The 22,389-nt window shown below is 40.4% G+C and overlaps 1 protein-coding gene across 1 annotated transcript; it reads left to right on the forward strand.

Moving 5' to 3' along the window:
• The first annotated feature begins 1,394 nt into the window (after window positions 1-1,394).
• Window positions 1,395-3,724, forward strand: bhlhe22 (basic helix-loop-helix family, member e22). Its single transcript, XM_035413056.1, has one exon. The coding sequence runs from the start codon at window positions 1,872-1,874 to the stop codon at window positions 2,673-2,675; it is 804 nt and encodes a 267-aa protein (XP_035268947.1). The 5' UTR covers window positions 1,395-1,871; the 3' UTR covers window positions 2,676-3,724.
• The last annotated feature ends 18,665 nt before the right edge of the window (window positions 3,725-22,389 follow it).

Consider the following 22,389-nt stretch of genomic DNA (forward strand, 5'->3'; position numbering starts at 1 on the left):
GAACAGGTAATGTATCCTGAGTACAGAATGCATTCCAAGGTGACATGTGGTAGATTAATCTATTAAATAGTTTATTACTTCTTGAGGCATCATCGGACTGCATAAAATCGTTTTCAGCGTTGAAATTATTGATTGTTCCACTCTGTTATTCTTAGATCATGCAGACTCAAGCTGCAACCCAAGGAGGTCCGAAGAGTCATTTATTACCTTAATTGCCTAGAGTGGCCCCCGTCACCTTGACGACTCTGCATATGGACAGTATTGTTTCAGAATTTAAAATCAATGGTCAGTAATTGAGATATGAGTCAACATGTAAATTGTGTGAAATACATTAATTTCAATACCCAGAAGTAATGTATATACATATTTTGCAATGGTTTGTGAAAAAATACGGATTCATGGCTGTTGGACTGATCAATCCTATTAGGTATACTTTAGAATATGTAGCCAGTGGGAGTGATTGAATATATTTTGAGTTTGAAACTGAATGAAACACACGAACGGAGCGGTTTACTTTTAGTATCAATATTGTCCTTGACGCAATTGTCCTTCCTTTTGATGATAAATGTGAAATATTTTGCTTTTGAATTATAGTCTAGAAGTTAATATTTTCATTAAAAATCATCCTTTGATCAAACGGCACCATAATCCAGAAATCATATCCTTCACAATAGGGTCTGATCAAATCCCCTCTACAATTTTTTTGCATAGACTAATAGATTAGATCTCCCAATTCAAAATTCTCAGCGGAAAATGTTAACCATATGGTAAAATGAGAATTAGAACTTCATCACATTAGGGTAAAACGTAATGAAAAGAGTCCAACACCTGGGGCCATCCTTTAGCTACGCAATTAAAAGGTTTTTAATGAAAGCAGAGGAGAATACATCACCCTGGTCTTAAACTCTCCAGATTCTTTTTCAAATCGTCAGATAATAGGCTACATTTACTTTCAGGAAGGTCATCATTAATCCTACTCCGAAAAGTAATGTTGTGAATGGATGAACGGGTGCGTTGTAGTAAGAACAGACCGTCAAATAGTTGGTTATTAATACGGTTATTATATTTATAATGCATTGCGCATTCTAATGTTTGGTGCATTTACAAAAAATGTGAAAGATGCGAGTAAATTATGTGTTTAAAATGTCTAATGGAAACAATTTAAACGGGGGAAATACGAAAATCCAGCATTTATGGTTTGGGACAGTTACACGAATCACTTTCTCCGAAGAGTCAATAAATTAACCCAGTGATGACAAATGCATCTCATAATGTACAGTAGGAGATGAATTAGAAAAGGGCGCATTTAGTGTGCTCACCGTGGGGTGAATGTCGCCACACATGTCAAGTTAAAGGCAGTTGTTTGGCTACTAATAGGACGCAACGCCTTGCAAGCATATGCATTGGGTTGTGCATACAGATGGTAGCACGAATAATAGATCCCGGCGCCTTTTATAAAGCTGTAAGCAGCTCCTCTGATCAGAACGGAGAGCACAGACTATCCAGACGGAGGGGGCAGATAGCGCCCAGGATTGTTTGTTACCGTTTTAATCCTATTAATTAAAACGTTAACCTGATTGGGTGGAGAGCTCTCTCCCAATAGGCGAATCTTCTTCATAATAATAACCTGCGCTGAGATAATGATGTAAAAGACTCCCCCGTCTGTCGCTGATGCCGTTGCTTATCGCATTCAAAATCTCGTGAAGGTGAATTGAAGCAAGATAAACGCGCCACCGCACGGCACTTCAGTTGGAGCTTCCTTCTCCACACCTCACTTGACAAGTAGAGAGAGCGTCAAGATCAACTTTAGAGAGCAGAAACTTAGAAGCTCTATCAGCGATAGTCTCGAAGCGGCTGAGAGCAAGCGGACTATGGACAGGAGAATTAGCTTGAACGGAGCAGGAGACATTTTCCACAAAACTCTGACCGCTGTGTCTAATAAAAAAATGGACTCGTTCAAAACAGCTGCTGGTATTGATCTTCCCTCCAGGGACCGCCAATCGCCGATCAACTGTTTCGATCAGACTGACTCGGATCAGATGCAGCCTGGAGGACTGGCACTTGGTCGAGGAGGTCCATTGGGTCTACCGACCGGATCTTTGTGCGTGAAGTACGGAGAAAGTGGAAACAGGACTTCAGCGGCGGAGAGCAGCGGTGGGGAGCAGAGTCCAGATGATGACAGCGACGGCAGGTGTGACATGGTTCTGATGGCAGACGGTAGGACAGCGGCATCAGGGGGTAAATCTGAGGGAGGTAAGAAAAATAAAGAGCAGAAAACTCTGAGGCTGAACATCAACGCCCGAGAGAGAAGGAGGATGCACGATCTGAACGACGCACTCGATGAACTGAGAGCGGTGATCCCTTATGCTCACAGTCCCTCGGTAAGAAAACTCTCCAAAATCGCCACTTTGCTACTAGCCAAAAATTACATCCTCATGCAAGCCCAGGCGCTGGATGAAATGAGAAGGCTGGTTGCTTATCTCAACCAGGGCCAGGCGATATCTGCGGCTTCCCTGCCGGCGACGACTGCTCTAACCCCGGGTTTGAGCGCCTATGAGCCACCGACTGGGTACCCTTTCCCTGCAGGAGTTGCAGCCTCCTCCTGTCCCGATAAATGTGCCCTTTTCAACAACGTCACCTCCAGCCTCTGCAAACAGTGCACTGATAAGCCTTAAACACATCGAAACAAGGAGAGAAAGACTCACAGCGAATAAAACTCTTTATATGAATGAAGAATAAAGATAGAGACGTCCAAGTCACCATTGCAACATATATCACTTTTAAAATGGACTGAAATGGGAAAAGGATGCCGAAAAAACTTTTATATCATTCACAACATTCACTCAAAGTGAGACCATTTAAAACACACTTTTTGTTCTGTTATACTTGATTGTGTATATAAAAATCCTTAAAGTGCTGGTGAGAGTCAAAACCAAACAAACGTGTATGCCTGGTTGCAAGTGTTAGACATTGTTTGAAAATCGTAAATCACTTGCTGTGATGGACCTTGAGGACTGACTTATTTGTTTTATTGACCTGACAACATAAAGCTCTCCTGTAATTTAAACAGATTCCTAAACTATCTTGAATATTTGCTGAAATTATATTACGTAGTCGTAATCTTGCTGCTTTATTGCATTTATTCGAATTACAATGCTGAATCTTGAGTATTCCATTTGCTTGTCGATGGTGATTCCTTAAACTTGTGATAATATATGATAATCTAGTCATTATGAAGAGTTTGGCAGTGGTCAAGAACGTTAAGGTGAAATGTTGTGAATGCAAAGTCTTTATTTTTAAGTTTAGGGTACCAGCGTGCAAAATCAATCGCAATCAAATCGGCTAAAACAAACGTAGACTACATTGTCGTTTTATTTTCAGGGTTCTGTAAAACTTCGAGTGAAGTTTTGTCCAGCTAAATTTCCAAAGCATGATTTCAGTTGTCTTTCAGTCCTTATTTTTCCATTTATTTATTCAATTTGTATTCATCCTATTTGGCTGCATGGTGTAGTACACTTTTCCTTCTTCAACACCGTGGCTGTATAATTTTCGATTTTACACTTATGCAGTATGGCTGAAACGGTTACATTTAGATGGAACAAGCTCGTTGTCAGGTCAGGATGTCAAGTAATGTAGATACATTAGTCTGAATATGACTGCAGAGGGACATTTGTATGTGTTTATGTGTTGGAAAGCTTTATTAAAATATTTTGAACTAAACTAATTGCTATATTGTCTGGTCGTCTTTTGCTTCTCGGCTGCTTTGAGGCAAAGGTACCGAACTAAAAGGATGCAGAGTAGGCCCAGCTAAGCTACTCACACCACATAATAGAAACCAGCAATTTTTAAATATACACACCTTAGGAGAAATGCCAGGCATGCAGTTTTAACAACAGTCAAGTGCACTTTGTCTTTATTTTGCTAATAGAACTGACGTCGGCTATTGCTCGCGTTCTCAGAACTGCCTTCATCTTGAAATAGTAGCTAGATGTGACAAAATTGCCTGAGACTTTCGATTTTCAGCAACAAGGGGTTAATAACACGCAGCACACAGTATGACGGTGCTGTAGTATACAACTTGTGGAAGTGGTGACATAGGCTAAATGTCTTTTAAACAGTCGGGGTTGTTTGTTGATACGCGGACACTGTCATATGGTATGGGTGATGTTGAATTATATTTTATTATGATTTATTTATTTTTGCCCCATCAGAATATATAACTTTGCATGAAACAATATACCAAAATACCACGATGCACTGGGATGACAGGCCAGACGTGGTGGACGTTAAAGCCCTGAGGCTAAGGAAAAAATGTCTCTTAGCATTACATGACAAAGCCTGTTTGCCCCTAATTATGATTATTAAAACAATTTCCATGACGATGTCTAATAATATGTTAATTTGAAAACAACTGTGTATGAAAACTGTCGACTATAATACCTACATTCATTTAATGAAACACATCGTTAAGGCAATTAAACCTCCTGGATGTGATTAAGGAACATAATTACGACACTGTTCATTGCCATAATTGGGTGTCTTTAATCACGAGCACGGTGATCAGCAACACTGCCATTAGTTTGTATTGTTCTGTCTCTGCTGTCCATCACGGTGATTAGGAATTATCCAGGGCCAAGGGGCATCTTTTCAAGATAGTGGCACCACAGAATTGAGGGTAGAGTCAATGCATTTTCGATTTTTGCTCATATAAGCGAACGTGAATACATTTCTACAATCATATTCAACTAAAATAGTAAGGGACTTAAATGCAGCATGGAAAAATTCCTCATTAAAATCGTTTCTGCGTGCCATTAACAATCTTGTAAATAGTATATTTATGATTTTATGCGTAGGCTATTACATTGTTTGTAGAACCCGGTGACAACCTTATTTGTCGTACGCTGTTATATTCTCAGTTGATAACACTTAACAGTGGACTGGCTTATAGCTGGCCTTGCAGTGGTCACAGCAAAGCGTTTTAAATGTGAACATGAAAACAAGTCAGCAATTCATTTTAAATTATATTAACCTAATTCTATACCCGGATATTTATTTATTTATTTTTATATTTTTTTATTTTTTCATTTTTACTAGCCTATCTAACATTTAGCAAAACTTTTACCTTTGACTGGCAGTAAAGCTTTCCAGTACCATGTTATTTTCCGATTATGATATTTTAACGTAAATATGTTGTGTTGAATATAATGGAATCCTAATAAAATATTTGTAATAATTCGGAAAAAAGCATTCAGTACATTATTATTATTATGATTATTATTATTATTATTATTATTATTATGATTATTATTATTATTGTTGTTGTTGTTGTTGTTGTTGTTATAAGAATAGTCACCATACATATAATGCAAAGTGGAAGAGAAGGAAGAAGAAGTTTCCTCGTCTCACTTAAAAAGTGCCTATTCAAGTTCTCTAAGAAACTTGGACGTTGGACGACACTTAAACACACGATCGAGTTAATGAAGCATGTTCTTGCCTAAATAAATACAGATTTATATACAGAAAGGTGTTATGACCGTTATTCCCAAAAAGACTGGTCTATGTGTAAAACCTAATATAACTCGGTGTTAAGTTTGACATTGCTTCCACTTTAGGGACAACGGTTTCGAGGGTAAAATCTGATCATTTTTTGTAGGCCTACTTATTTGGTCAAATATGTCTGATGACTCGCAGATGGAGTCACCTGCTCCCAGCCAGTTGTACTATATCGTGGAACCGCCCACAAAGCCTTATGTGAAAAAGTTTGTCTTGGACAATCTTATTTATTTATTTATTTATTTATTTATTTATTTATTCACTTGAATGATCAATGTAAGTACATGTCTTACAATAGGCTGCTGTGCATGTTAGGTGTAGGCCAGTGTCAAGTACATTGGATGTATCGCCGATTTTTCCTGCTCTGAGGGACGCTTTTGTCCTGAAACACGTTCAATTGGACCGTCAGGTTTACTGGCCACAGATCAGACAGTTTGGACTTCATCAACTTATGAAAGTAAAATACAAAAATAGCGCTACGGTTATTGTTTTTATGTTACAATTGATTTTAAGATCCTTACGAAATTGTATCAAAACGTTATGTATTAACACATTACCCCATTAACACGTTTTTTTTTTTGAGACTATAGACAAAGACCCAATTATGTTTTTTTTTTATTTTTATTTTTTATGGGAGGGGTACAATGATATACCTACAATGAATGTATGTTTTGTGAAAACAGTTATCTTTATACGTAGGCTATATACGGTATAATTTTCTGATTCAATGACGTGTGTCTCCGCAGTCTTTGATGCCCGTATAGAAACTCGTTAGAACTACTCTGAATGTTTCATATAATTTAAAAAGTTTGTAATTCAACTAAGGCAACGTCTTCACTGATTCCAACATTAGCTACTGTGCCTTTGCATCCAGTCTTCTCGCAATTTGGTTGCTTTACCAGTCAGACATCTCCTCAGTATTTGAACGGTGGCTGTGCAGGAAACAGTCACAAAGAATTATTTAACTATACCAAAACCTGGGCAATTAAACGCAGGTCCCGCAGCTAGAGGTGGGACAACCCTTCATGTCGATCGCGTCCAGCTAACGGGTGCTCGTTTCAGCACCAGGGACAGCAGCGACATTCAGTATTAAATTATATATATATATATATATATATATATATATATATATACAATACCGTATATTAATTTGATATAGGCTATCCCGCAAATGGGGTGAATCTAACGGATTATCTAATCATTTATATTCTGAACGGTGTCCAGTCGAATACGCCTGCCGGTCATGTGACAGATAGTGGAGAGTTGACAGTGCTAATGTTGGTTTTGTAAACCGTATCTTGAAGACTTTTGAATGTTTTACGTTTGAATCAAGTATACGCCACCATATCAATTTTTTTTAGATGGTAAAAATCGGATTGTTGCCTATTTCTCTTGTACTCATGCAGGTGAGAATTTTGTGAGGGTGTGCAATTAGAAAAACTATGCGTATGAATGAGAAATTTATTTTTAAAAATCACAGCAATGGCATCACCCCAGAGTTTGATATCAGGTGTGATTTTTCGCTGTCAGCACCCTCTTAAAATGTCTCTCGGTAATGGGGTGATTGGTAAAATAGGTTACTAAATACATTTGTGGATGAGAAACAAGGTTTGGACACAGTTTTCATAAAGCCTCCCTGTCATGGCGAGAATAAGGAAATGTTTTCATTACCCCGGATGAATCTCTGAACTCCGTCATTAATCAGATATGTTGAGTAGAGGAAGCATTGTGGGTTCTCAAGAAATGAAACCTCTGAAATAAGTGCACATTTAATTTCACTCCTGATTGGTGAATAGAAAAGTACTGGTACCTGAGAATGGAGCGCGCTAAGGGGCAGATGAAGCAAGTATTCGGCCATGTAGGTCAAAATCTGGCTTGGCCACTGCTCAATCTGGAGAAGGGGGCCTTATGGTCACAGTCAAGAAATAGGTTATTTGGTCCTTATAATATATCGCATTGGTGAGAGTAACAACTGGTTAAACTGAACATAGTACATAACACACATCAGTTGTTCCATGATACTGTTTTATACAAGACATAACACACTTTTCGAATGAATTATACATTTACGGAAGAAAAATGGGAACAGAACAGTACCATCCATTCATCTATATGTAGAAATTCATGGTTTTATGGAAATTGTCATATAATTACCATAACAATCATACATGAACATTTTGTTCAACCTGCATAAGCATGCTAATGCCGATGGTATCAGGTGGTATTTATAACATCTTGTTCAGTAAAAGTATGATGCAATAAAAGCAGAAGAATTAAGAATATTCAAATCAACAAATGGACCGCACTAATTTGCACATAGGCACTCTTTTGTCCATTTGAACATCTAACAAATAACATATTTTTAATATTTAATAAATGAAGAGTATGCTCTACACAATTTGTACTTCCACACTAACATTTCTTAGTTATTTAAATCATTGCTTAAATGACCATTTCTATGTCCATGTATTGCAAGTCAATAACACTACAGTTCTATCAATAGTGGAATCCAACAGTTTAATCAGAAATTTACACAAGCATAAAAACTTGTTCAACTATTTATACATTTTTAAGCATTTAGCAGATGCTCATATCCTGAGCAGCTTACATTCTTTTCACATGCAATACATATATACAGCTGGATATATACTGAAGCAAATCAGGTGAAATACAATGGCAGTGCCCCAACTGTGAGTTGAACCCTTTAGCCCAGTTCCCTAACCATTAAGTAACACAGCCGCTGCTGGGCTACAAGTCATCTAGGACGGAGTGTAGCACAGTGGGTAAGGAACTGGACTTGTAACCAAAAGATTGCAGGTTCGCTTCCCGGGTAGGACACTGCCGTTGTACCCTTGAGCAAGGTACTTAACCGAAATTGCTTCAGTATATATCCAGCTGTATAAATGGATACAATGTAAAATACTATGTAAAAAAGTTGTGTAAGTCGCTCTGGATAAGAGCGTCTGCTAAATGCCTGTAATGTAATGTAATGTAATGTAATCTAGTACTCAGTGTACACACAGTCAAGTGTATAGTAGAGTTACACAAGCTAATAGAAGTGTAATATAAGTCTTGGGGATGATTGTTCAGTTAATCTAGACCACGTATTATATTTCAGATAAGGTGCTGGTCTATATGAATATTATATGGTCTTACTACCCTAATATTTTTGTTTACTTATACACAGTGAATGCCAGAATTAAATTGGAAATGCTTTGCACTGAGAAAATAGAGGTGGGGTGGAGCCACAATAGTGCTTATATTTTCTCTGGGAATCAAAACAGTAAAGTCTGTTGAGTGTAGATTCTTGTTTCTCCATACATAGAAAGACAACCATAAACTAAGGGTGTCCACTAATTAACCCAGCACAAGTGGATATTTCTTAGTTATATCCTCCCATGGGAGGAAACAGTTATATGAGGCAAACAGGTGACACTTACTATCTTATTCAGATGTGGCCTGACTGTGAGAGAACATTTGTTGTAACTGTTTTAGCAATTTGCCTTTGGCTCTAATAAGCAGTTAGTGAAGTCTTATATTTTTCATTGTTTCCCCAAATTTTGTTACCAGTTTGAAATCAGAAATTGTGCATCTTGAAACATCATCATGCCACCCACACCCCAAACAGGCAGCGGTGCAGAGGAAGTGTGTGCACTCCGCCTCCGCTGCTGCCCTCCCCCACCAGCCACTCGCTGCACCAGGGCAGCACTGATTGGAGGGCATGCATTTCGCTCACTGGCTACAGCCGATAGCCTGTGGGTGTCTGGTATGTCATTGGGAGAAACTAATACAGCAGTGACCCTAAAGGAACCCTGGCTAAAACCTACCTCTGGTGGGACATAGCCAAATGTGTGCTACTGCTGTGGACAAGTAATTATTGCCAGCTGATGACATAGGCCATGCTTGAACCGGAGATATTTAGGCTATATTGTCCTGCCTGCACTCAAGGCTAACCCGTTAGCTGACTGGGCCACGCAAATGGCTAAAGTTTGTATTATTTCAGTGCCTTATGTGCTTGTGAGGATGTGAAAGAAAAAAACATTTGACTTATTATAATAAATTATTATAGCTAAATCCAAAGTGGCATGTTAGTCATTGATTGAATGCCACCCAACAACTCTTGGTGCATTTGAAGTAAAAAAATAATTTAAAAAAAACGTACTACAGTAGGTGTGTGTCGAGGGTGTAGTAGAATTTAACCACTGGTGCTGTCTGGAAACAGAGGTGATAAAGTTCATGAAAAATAGAAAGACACAGTGCCTTGGAATCTTTCCTTTTTTGTTGGATCAATTTATAAAATATTCAAAATTATACAAGGACTAACAGGAACTCTTTATCATTTCTTTTTTTGTTTTTTATCAGCACCAAGAAAGAAATTTGCGATGATAAGATAATTTTTCACACCACTTAAAATGAAACTGTTACGAGGTAAACAAGTCTTGTGTTGCTGGAGGCAGTTAGTGCACTAAGCTTGCCATTGCTGCCATTGTAAGTAGAGCATATAGTTCACATATGGCAGAAATGAACTGAACAGCCAAGAGGACGGAAGAAGTCACACATTGTGGTTTCCAGGGAGGTCGCCCAGTGGCATTTGCTCAGGTATGATATTTTTGTCCTTTTTTAAAAAAGAATTCTTATATCAATCTAAAGACTGTAACAAAAGTAGGGATGTTGCAGCTCTGCCGATTTTATATACAGTATAATGTCTCCTGCAAACACTTGATTTTATATGTAATGAATATGATACCTGTATTAATCATATAGTTTTCATTAGATTTAAAGCACTGTTTTGCCACCTCGGTCTCCAAACTGCATTGAGTTTCTGAATTATCCATCGCGATCACAACATTATTACTCTGTCCTCTCTGGAGCAAGATACATAAACTACTAGAATCACTACAGATGAATCATAAAGCGAGAGGGAAACGATGTGGGCAATTGATGTCTGAAGATCTCTAGTGCTGAGATGTCATTCACAGGAATGCATTTTCCCCAGCGTGATTGCTTTTAATACTCTTTGCAATCCACGAGCTTATGAAATAGGGAAATCTTTTTCACATGTAACCATTTGACCATTTAAATTTATGTATATACCTGTGTGTGTGTGTGCGTGTGTGTGTACGTGTATATATATATATATATACTGCATATAATTTTTCACAATGAACTGAATTTCATTTACATTTACATTACAAATTGACGAAAAATGGGATCGTCATGGTGAAACTATTTATAAACATAAAAATTTAGACAAATGGGGGATTTGGTATATATCAGGATTGATACCTTACTGCCCTACACCATGTAGGGGAAGCAGAGCACAGACTGAGACATTGAACACCTCAGAGGCTTTGTCTCAATGTGAAGGCAGTTGACTTTGTAGTGGGACACAGCCAGAGTGACTACCCTGTCTAACTGCATGACAAGCACTGAGTGCTGTGGACCATATTCTGTGAAACCAAGAGCAGCAAGTACCTATTTGAAGCTGCCAAAAGTGAATATGTAGGAAAGAAGCTGAATTGGACTAAAAGTAGAAGTAAATAAACATATGTACTGTAGCCTATACACAGCATTACTCTAAGCTAGGGTTGGGTAAATTCATATGCTTCCTCTGGCACTTGGTGGGTGGTGCCCAAAATATCGACCAATGAAAAGAGGCACACGGCTCCCCCTCCCCCCCTCCCCCAACCCTCCAGGAGGTAAAACCCCAAATTTTGTCCCTGTTCCACCACCCCAGTTTCACAGGTCTGCATCTGCAGGCGGTGACGTGCATGGGTGTCTGAAGTGCATCTCCTTGGAAAGCACAGAAGCCCTGGTGCAGGCAGTGTCAAGCGTAGCCTAACTGTGGCCATAATCAACTAACAGGTCCATTTTTATTCATGAAACTAATAAAGCTTAACCTGCCTGTAAGACAGTTATACAGACAGGCTGACTGGTTATGAATAAAAATTGAAGATAAAAAAGCCTTTTCATAAACCATAAAATATCCCATTTACCATATCAAGGCTCACCAGGGCTCCTATTTATAATACAGATATGATTTATACTAAGGGTGATAAACCAGGAAACTCAAAATATACATAAGCGCAATGAAATGGTGTGCCCTTTCAAAATCACTAACAGGCATAAAGACATGGAATTGAATTATAATCTTCTCTTCCTTCTCATACCGTAGAGAAATATGCTATGTATTGGATATAGTATCCTCTGTCACATGCTGTTATTCACAATGGGCAGGCATGGGGTAACGAGGCATGCAGTAACACTTTAGGTGTAAATATACAAAAGGGAAATTACTCAGCACCGGAAATGGAAGATCTGTCTCCCAATGGGCTGTACACAGTCAGATTGGCCTGATCTTATTGGTCTTAATCGACAAGGTTATATTGAAACATGTATAAGAAAGTCAATAGACATGCAGCTTTTTTTTTTTTTTTTACTTCACCCAGAGATCTTTATGTGTTCCATGTAAATGTTCTTTGATCATTGAGTTATTGCTCATTTGATGTTGGGTGATGTCCTGCCACAGATTCAGCAGTATGCTGTACACAGGCTGACCTCTCATGCAAGCAAGTCCTTCAAGATTAACAAGGGGGTTAACAGGCACTTTGATTGCACCAGGATACTGGCTACAAAATGAAATACACGTCCTGATGATGCCTGCTAAATGACCACATTAGAACTAAACAGTGGAAAAGCAGTCCTGTCGCCTGTACATTCACGTCTGATTGAACAATATATCTGATTGAACAACAACTTGAAAGCAAGTTTTGTGTTTGCATTCAAATGCAATTTTGTATTATATTATAAAGATTTTTGGCCTTAAATTCAAATAGAAATAAAAATGCTTTTATGAGCTACAATAAAACAGATTCTACTGATGCTGTAACATTAAAAATACTACTGTTTCTGTTTCAGTACAGCATGTTATGCTAATACAATGATATTAATACCAAATACAATAGATGATTCAAATCAATTAAATGTAATGAGAAAGCTTTTTTCTTGAAAATAAAATTCACAGCCATTATCCAGTAATTGGTCACAAAAACCCATATTGAGTCTGTATTTTGTGTCACATTGAAAAAGAAAAAAGAAGCATTTAATGCAATGAACATTTAATGAAAATTCTATATGTATGGCATGTAAAAACTGAGGATTTGGTGTGGTTAAAATATATTTTGTTGCAGAATGTCCTTCACATGGAGAAATATTGTTTCCTGAACATTTGAACCCAAAATCATAAAAGTTGTCTGGTGTATAACTGAACCAGAAAGTGTGTGATTGTTTAGACTTTGTATTTGTAAAATTTGTAATATTTTAATAACATGTTAAAAACATCATTCATTCTCTAGATGAAACAGATTTAACTAGCGTTTAGCCCATAATCCTCCTTCACCAGTGGCTTTTTCTTTGCTGGATAATCAGATGATCTTTTTTTGTAAAGGATTACAATTCCCATCAGACAAAGCTGTAATTTGCGGCATCGTTAAACTGCAGATCAGCTGTATAGCTTGAGTGCCCTTGTGTGGAGGGTTGCGTTTGATAGGCGCAGTCAGGGCTGGTGGAAGGGTGAAATACGTGTGTGTGGGGGGGGGGGGGGTTAGGATTCAGGATGCTCGAGTCAGCACAGCCAGTGTCCACCATGACCCGGAAATGGCCCTTCACTCAATTCCATATTAAAATATATCAGCAGCAAGGAGCAGGAAGTGCTGCACCATCAGCACCACTCACACTAATATATTGACTTGAAGTCCTCAAACATTTATTTTTGTCATGTTATTATATTTTATTACAGTGGTGTTTTTTCCACTCCCTGAAGGTCCTGTATTTATAAATTTACCAACCAAGGGATATGAACACACTTGATACTCAGTACATATTGAAACCAACATATGTATTTTCATATACTTACTATAGAAATTAGGAGTGCCTACCCTATAATAAAGTGACAAATAAACGCCAAAGCCTCTTTTTAATATTACTGGTGTATTACATAGACCTGTAGATAAACACAGGTAGGTGGTCTTTCTCTCCCTCTCTCTCTCTCTCTCTGTCTCTCTCTCTCTCTCACACACACACACACTCTCTCCCTCTCTCTCTCTCTCTCCGTCTGTCAGACAGCAGTGTGTTCCAGGAAGCAGGGGAGGGAGAAAGATCTGGCCTCATTAGCATGCAGGCAGTGACCCTCTGAAGAAACATTAAAGCCCAGCCAGGGTGGATTCATTTCCAGCCTTTGATATTCATTAACTGTGGCTCCAGAAAAAAACACAAGGAGATGACACAATTAGCATGGGAGCTACACCGCTGTTCAGCAAATCTGTGGCTGCCCTGCCTCTCAACCAGAGGGGACAAACACCACAGTCACACCAAAAAACATGGGGGCACATCCACGCTGCAACGGAACATCCGCTGCGCTAAAATATTAGCATTCTGGTTTCCGTGCGGAGCAACTGGTCTAACTAAGATGCTTTTTAAATGTTTCGTTCTTAGCCTCTGGTGAAAAAAGGATTATGCTTTGCTAGGTTACGTTAGGTTAGGCTAGGTTTTGCAAGGCCACAGTAATTGTCATAAGTATATATATATATATATATATATATATATATATATATATATACTTATATTGTGTATATACTGTATATGTATATACCTGATTTCTGATCTGTGTTTCAGATCCCTGTGGAGCTTTAAATGGTGTGAAGAGTGAGGTAGACTTGATTTGCAGGGGAAAACAATGCTACTGTTGGATTGGAACAAAAGGCCCAGATACCGTAAGACAGCCCACAGCACCACTTCTTACGCCCACTCTGGATCTTCAAGGAACCTCCATCCAAAGTGCGTGCTCTGGGGATGGAGCACTATAACTCTCCCCTCCTCACGCCTGCGAATTACTCCTCCAGCTTCAAGGTAACATCCTGCAGCTGAACGAAGGAGTAAACTCCTCGATTGGTGCTCCTACTGGGGGGGCGGGGGGTTGATAGAGGCTTGGAGGAGTGATGGTGGGGAAGGGTGGGTGGTGTATTCAGGAGAATGTCTCTGAATACATAATCATTTTTCAAGTTCATTGTATTTGTCGATTCATGATTCTGTACCATGAAGGCCAAAGAACAACAAATCAACCATCGTGAAAAATGATTTGTTTCCCTTTTTTAGAGGGAAGCACCACCAGGCCAGAAGAAAGTCGTTCTTGATGTGCTGCATGATTGTTCCTCGATGCTGATGTTTCTGAACATTTAACTAAAAATAAAGTGGTTCAAAGTAATACATGGTTTCTTTACTGGTTTATGGTATTAAAAGTAATTAACAATTTTTATAAGCCCCACTGTTCACACAGCCAAATATACACTTACACACACAAACGAACGCATGCACGCACACACAGACACACACACTCACACACACGCACACACATGCACACACACACGGCAGATCTATAAAATGTGGAAAACAGTGTGTCCACAGAACAACAGATTAAGTCAAGCAGAATGTCCTCAATTCCTGCTATTTTTTTTGGGCACCACAGTATTTTCAAGTTCCCCATAGCAGACTAAGCGCGTTACACCCCCAGTAATAAACAAAACATGAATTTACTGGCCATTATCTTACAGCAATGCATGGAGATACTTAGGATACAGTTACTGCATGCAAGAGTTTACCATCATTGTTAACTAACAATAATACTGTTAAAAAAGCAAAGGCGTGGGTGATTTGTTTAAGTAAAGTCAATGTGAAACAGTCACAAATTGTCTGTTTATAAGTTATGATTGACACATATGAACATATTTGTAAACAAATCATCAACACTTTCATTTGCTTGAAAGCATATTATCTGTTTTCTCACAGTACAAGTATTTACAAGTTATGATTTAAACATATTAACTGTGTTTAAATAAATCATCAACACTTTCATTTTATTCGTAGACTAGCAAGAAAAATATCCAAATGTACTCCAAAGCAATCAGCATGGTGAAGATTAATTGAAATTAAGAATGATATACTGTATCTGAACCTGGCACACCTAAAAAAACACAGCATTAAAATCATGACCTTGAGAATTACCTTGAGAATAATGACAACCCACTTATTGAGGACAACAAAGTTCTTCACAATAACTTTTATAGAAAACGAGAGACCTTGTGCTTTTTCCTGTCATATAGAATAGTATTCATTGTTCATATGTGAAAATGTTTAACATCAAGGAAATAAGATTTGATAACATCTATAGCCGAAGGTATGCTGATGTCTGTTGAAATAAACCATAGGCTACTTGCTGGCGGTCTAAGTGTGCTTAACATAGAGGTGGAGGAGGGTAGCTGGTCAACATAAGAATTACTGTTGTTTAAAATAGGCAGAGAGACCACCAATCACAATCTGTGTTTAGATGCATCTACAGCTTGCCAGTAAGCGATTAGCACGCAGGGCTAATCAGAGATGAATGAAGGCTGGGGCCACAGTGCCCCACAGCCTCCCCTTAGCCAAAGCACCAGGTACTGATTAATTATTCAGTTAAATCTGAGGGTTTGCTCTTGCCTCCCCAATCCAGACGACAGCACACAAACAGGCAAGCTCTGCTTTAGCCTCCCGCGGCGTTTCAATAGGAGACGAGGGAGAGAAACAAACAAAATGCTCGGGGGTAAATAGAGCAGCAGGCCGAGACAAACATCCAGCAGTCAGCTTAGAGGGAACCCCGTTGGACAGTGTGCATTCCTTTGTCTAATGGAGGGTCGCCCACGCATTTAGGACACACAGTCAGCCAAAGATACACATGAGCTCATAAATTCACATGTGAAAAAAAACACTGTTTTGTTGTAAACACATATTATCATATGTTTGATATGTGCATCTGCCCATACAGGAAGCCTGAACGGGTCTCAATGCCACATTAGCAAGTATCACCCCAGGCCTACATATAACCACAACCCAATGTCCTTGGTCTCCCTGTGGCCTTCACCTTGCGCTCCCTGCACAGTGAATTTTATGGCTAATTTCCGGCAATTTATCCTGGCAGTTTCAGAAGAAGTTCCCGCGGGAATAATGTGCATAATTTGCATAAATCATTCTGATAGAATGCATATCAGCATGTAGCTCCTGTCTGGAGCTGCAACATTTACTTTGTAATCAAAACTGACTTTTTTCCACCAGCACATCTAAGAGCCGCATCAAGCGGCGTGGTTTCATTTAATCATTACACTGGAATAAAACACGCACGTGCACGCATGCGCATGCACACACACACACACACATGCAGACACACGCACACACACACACGAGGCAGTCAAGCGGCCTGTTGTGTGTGAGTGATTGCGAGTCCGTGAGGTTGCGGGCTGCCGCTGTGGCGAAGGCGACGCGGGCGGCGGGCCTTCCTGTCTCAGAGCGTAAGCAGACGCATTAGAAAGGATACGGCCACCGTTCTCTCACAGGACATTACATCTGCGGCGATGCGCAGGGAGAAACAGCCAGGCTTTCGGCACACTCTCGTGGGGGATTCTTTCCGTAAGCGGGCATTTGTCTAAAGAAATGAGGCTGCGGTCAGCTCCGTGAGCCCGGCGGCGTGCTCCAATCCGACGTACAGTAAGTCTGCGCATATTCTTCTGGACTGCCTTCGTTACTATAATCAGGAAGAGTCAAATCGGTTTTGCTGGCGAAGACGTGAGAAAAAAAGAGAACCTTTGCAGGACGCGGCCTTGAACTGCTTCGTAGCCAAGAGGCACCTGACACGACCAATTTCAATTGGCAGAAATCTTTTGCGGTGTGTAAAAAAAAGAACCCCTCCCCCCCCCCCCACCGCCAAATGAAAAAGAACTAGGCCCCATCATCAGCCAAAGCGCAAAAACAAACATGGCAGGGAAGAAAAGCAAAAATCTGCACTCTTACTTCATGCATTAAATACGGTTGGTGACATATTAAAGCCACCCTACTTCCTGACTCAAGAGGACAAAGGAAGCGGATAGGAATTACTGAGGAACCCGGTTCCAACTGCTGAGCTCTGGCGTGTTAGCACAGCGAACGCGGGCTCGTCCCATTGGCTGGCATTCGCTCCCTCCGCGTGCCATGCAGAATCTCGCGTCGTATCCGAGATGACAATCGCCGGGCGATCGTCCGTCGGGCGGGGGTTCATCACAATAATATACGAGGGGGAGTCTGAGCTCGGAGGTCAGTCCTTAAATGACATCCCCGCCTGACCAGCCGAAAACCAGCCGCACGTGCGTTTCAGGCCGGTGGGTTTTCCGGTCCGTCCCCAGGATAGTTATCCAGTGACGGCATTCGCAAGATATTTCGGTCAAAGTTGCGAGTATTTAAGGCCGGTGGTACCATTGCTGCTTCCCACAGAAAAGAGCCGCGTGCGAGCTGACTGAAGGGTCTCTATTCGTTCCGCGCGTTTGTGTTGTCCGCGCGGTGCGCGCGGCTGATGAGCTGGGGAACATGGGAAGCCTTCACCCTGCACGGAGAGGTACAGTAAATTACCCAGCGCGCGGGAGCAACATCTGTTTCGGCGCTTGTGCCGAGCAAACAAGGCAATTTAAAGCATATCAAGGGATCAGCGGAAGAACACAACCCCGGTTTTTTTTTTTCTTTTTTTTTTCTTGCACTCCCACACGCGCATCTGAAACTCAGCAGTCGTTTTGGAGCGCCGAAAGAACACAATCTTCCGAGACATTACAATAATGCTCAGCATCCATCTGTCAAAAATCAGACATGGTTTATTTCTCAATCATACAAATTAATATGAGTAACATCATTTGAGGAAATTACTGAAAATAAGTTCAGTAGTTTTTTTAAAGTATATATAGACCTTTTAGAATGCCATTATATTACATTATTTAGACAAAGCACATACACTTCTTTGAACAGTATTAATGAGGATGAAAAGCATGATGAAATATATTATTTTTTGCAAGAGTGTACCAAAATAATTGAGCATGACATTTTTTGTATTGGCACTTATACTAATGCGAACAAAAGGCAACTGTGCCTCTTGCTAAAACAAAAACAATAAAAGTATATGGTCTGTTTTCCACACACAAATGCAAAGCAGTTTTTTTAAGCACAGTGAGAATGGTGACTAGAAAAGCTGGGGCTGGTGTAGCTCATTGTCTGAGCGGTGTACATGTCTTGGGCTTCTCAGAATCCGGAAGGCAGGGGGGTGTACTGTGATGATTCATCACGATGCTCAGAGAGGTCTGCCAGAGCTCCTGGGGTAGAGCAAGCCTGCACTCCGTCACGCCTGGTGCCTTTGTCTGTAACGCCACAGCAGCACCATCAGAGCCTGCCAGAGACAGACCCACAACACTGCTGGCACACACCATCCCACAACACCACGCAACACACAACAGCACACAATCCCACAACAGCACACAACACACAACCACACACAATCCCACAACACATACAACCCCACAACACCACAAAACAACACACAACCCCACAACATATACAATCCCACAACACATACACTCCCACACAACACACAACCACACACAATCCCACAACACATACAACCCCACTACACCACACAACAACACACAACCCCACAACATATACAATCCCACAACACATACACTCCCACACAACACACAACCACACACAATCCCACAACAGCACACAAGACACAACAGCACACAATCCCACAACAGCACACAGCACACAACCACACACAATCCCACAACACACACAGCCTCACAACACCACACAACACACAACCACACACAATCCCACAACACATACAATCCCACAACACATACAGCCCCACAACACCACACAGCACACAACCACACACAATCCCACAACAACACACAACACACAATCCCACAACACATACAGCCCCACAACAGCACACAACCACACACAATCCCACAACACATACACTCTTACCACAACACACAACATACAATCACACAAAATCTCACAACACATACAATCCCACAACAACACACAACATACAACACATACAATCTCACAACCACACACAATCCCACAGCTCATACAACCCCACAACAGCACACAACAGACAACCACACACAATCCCACAACACATACTATCCCACAACAGAACAAAATCACACACAATCCCACAACACATACAATCCTACAACAACACACAACATACAATCACACACAATTCCACAACACAAACAATCCCACAACTCACAGCATACAATCACACACAATCCCACAACACATACAATCCCACAACAGCACACAACATACAATCCCACAACTGCACACAATCCCACAATAACACAGAACATACAACCCCACAATCATACACAATCCCAGAACAGCACAAAAATGCACAACACACAAACCACTCACATGCAATCCAACAACAGCACACAACTCATACAACCACACAACACACACTGGTACACTCTTATACAAAAGCAACTAAAATAAACAATGAGATAAGCGGTGTATTTTTGGGGGTGGCACAGAAAGCTATGAGCCTGTGCTTAATTCATTTCCATTTCCTCAAACTTTCCCGATACAAATGTTTAAAACCTTCACTCCTCTGTCTGCAAGCATTGGAGCCATTGTCTTGGGATCTGAATTGAATAAATGTGTCCTAATGAGAGTTTGGACTGGGGCTGCCCTGCCCCCAATCTTGTGACGGACAGACACACTGACGTACAGTGAAAAGGCTTGTCAGTCGAGACACAACATGGAAGGCCACCGCTTAGCCTAAGACTTTGGTTTCCATAGCTGCCCTGAAAAAAAGGGGGACAACTGCTATAAAATATTAGGAACACAGTGATTAGCATGCTCTGATTCCTGTTTGGGGAGCTGACTGTGATGATGACCATGGTTTCGCGGAGGAGAAAAGCAAAGAAACAGCAAATATAATGATTGACTTCAAGAGGTCATTTATCTTTAATCCTGTTTTTTTCACAATTGTGTATGTGTGTGTGTGTGTGTGTGTGTGTGATTCGCATTGAAGTAATCCCAAAAAAAAACCTGCTACATTCCACACATGATGAGGATTACTTATTCCACATTAACAAAACGGCCGATAACTGATAATAGCCAAATTTGCAGATCTTTCTATGTATTGGACAGAAGGCAATTCAACAGTGCGCAAGCACGTGCAATGAAAGATAGAGTGAGGTGTGGTATTGTGACGGTGCATATGTCACATACAAGCCATCGTTCACATGAGTTTTTGTCTCTTTCATATCAGTCAGAAACAGACAGAGCTACCTGGCCCTGAGAGCTTGTGTTGTTTCACTGTTTTTGAGTCGGGGAAACGCTGTGGCCATAGCCTGCCTCAGTCACTGCTGGGAGACAGAATGTGAGGGGTACTGTCACATGCAACTGCAAGGGCTTGTGGGTATGTCACAGGGTGGTACAATGACCCAAAGTGTGTCTCCAACTAAGCCCCATAACATGGCTAAGTGATAAGCTGGGAGAAATAAGTGAAAAGGAAGATTAATAGCGTTTATTACACTGATTAGATTTGCAGTGTGCTAATTAAAAGATGTTAGGACACAGGCCCAGCCAAGGATCAGTGAATGCTAATGAGGACCAATAGGCTGCTGCAGTCTAATTTTCTGCTTAACGAGGATGGTCTAAATGTAAAGTTTGGTGGGAGGAAAGATGGGGTAGGGAGAGGAGGGGGGATGGGGGGAGGGGGGGGTGGAGCTATCAAACACGCCGTTGTAATCTTTCTCATTATCACCATTAAGATCCTTGTTTTACACCCTCAGCAAAAAAGGTGGAACAAAATTCAATTATCCTAAAGGATTGTTGCACAATAAAAAACACTTTATCATTAGTCAATTAACAGGAATGTTAAATGCCTGAAGGTCACACACCCTTGTCTTATATTACAATAACCCTTTTTAAAGTAACGGGCGCAGTATTTTAACACATTAACAGTTTTACTGCAGTGCTCCATTAATTCATACAGTTAGCTTCCCATCAGCTCTGCCATATTTGTACTGATATAGTCCAAACCATTGAGACGGTCGTTCTCCGCAGCAGGAAAACACCGGGCAGCCTCTCGTAACCGCTGTTGTTTCTGAACTTAAGAAGAGAGCACTTGGTCTTTCAGAATGGCTAGAGTCACGCAGAACTATGTGCGCTTGTATAAAAAGAAGCAGGCCAGGTATTATATGCAGGCTGAAACTTGTTGTTTTGCATGTTTATTGTGATGGTCGAAGTATTAGTCTCAAATAAATTAATTAATAAAACGATGAAATACTACTACTACTACTAATAATGATAATAATAATAATAATAATAATAATAATAATAATAATAATGAAAGGCCTTTACTCACATTCAAGGATCATAAAGCACCTCACAGTGAGTGAAGGATTAGCTCATATGTGCAGTACCCACCTGGGTGACACATGGCAGCCATTTTTCACCAGATCTCTCCCCAGGGGTTCAGCAGCCTGTCTGTGAATGTAGCCACAACGCAACAGAACATCACTACTTCTGTGCGGCAGGTATTTACAGTAACAGCATTGCGGAGCGAGAAAGATTTCTAATTATTCCTTCACAAACACTTGTCGTAAACTCATTGTGGTGTTCGCAGTTATTTTCTCTGGTATGCTGCTGCTCTCCAGAGTTTCCAAGTCCAAATACTGCAAGAGGGCAAGTCAGAGAGGTCGTGGAAGTCAAAGAGTTTGCCTTGTCTGCTGATGTGAAGGCATTAAATGTCTTCATTCAATGGAACAGAGAGAGCAACTTTGCAACACCGGGATAAATATAGTTCTGAGGGTGAATTAAACGACCAAAATTAGAGGTTCCATTATTTATTCATAGGGTGATAGTTATTAGCAAATTAGTCTTTGTGACAGGTACACCCACTTCATTTACGGTGAGATGTTTATC

This window comes from Anguilla anguilla, chromosome 4, assembly GCF_013347855.1.
Source record: "Anguilla anguilla isolate fAngAng1 chromosome 4, fAngAng1.pri, whole genome shotgun sequence".
NCBI lineage: Eukaryota > Metazoa > Chordata > Actinopteri > Anguilliformes > Anguillidae > Anguilla > Anguilla anguilla.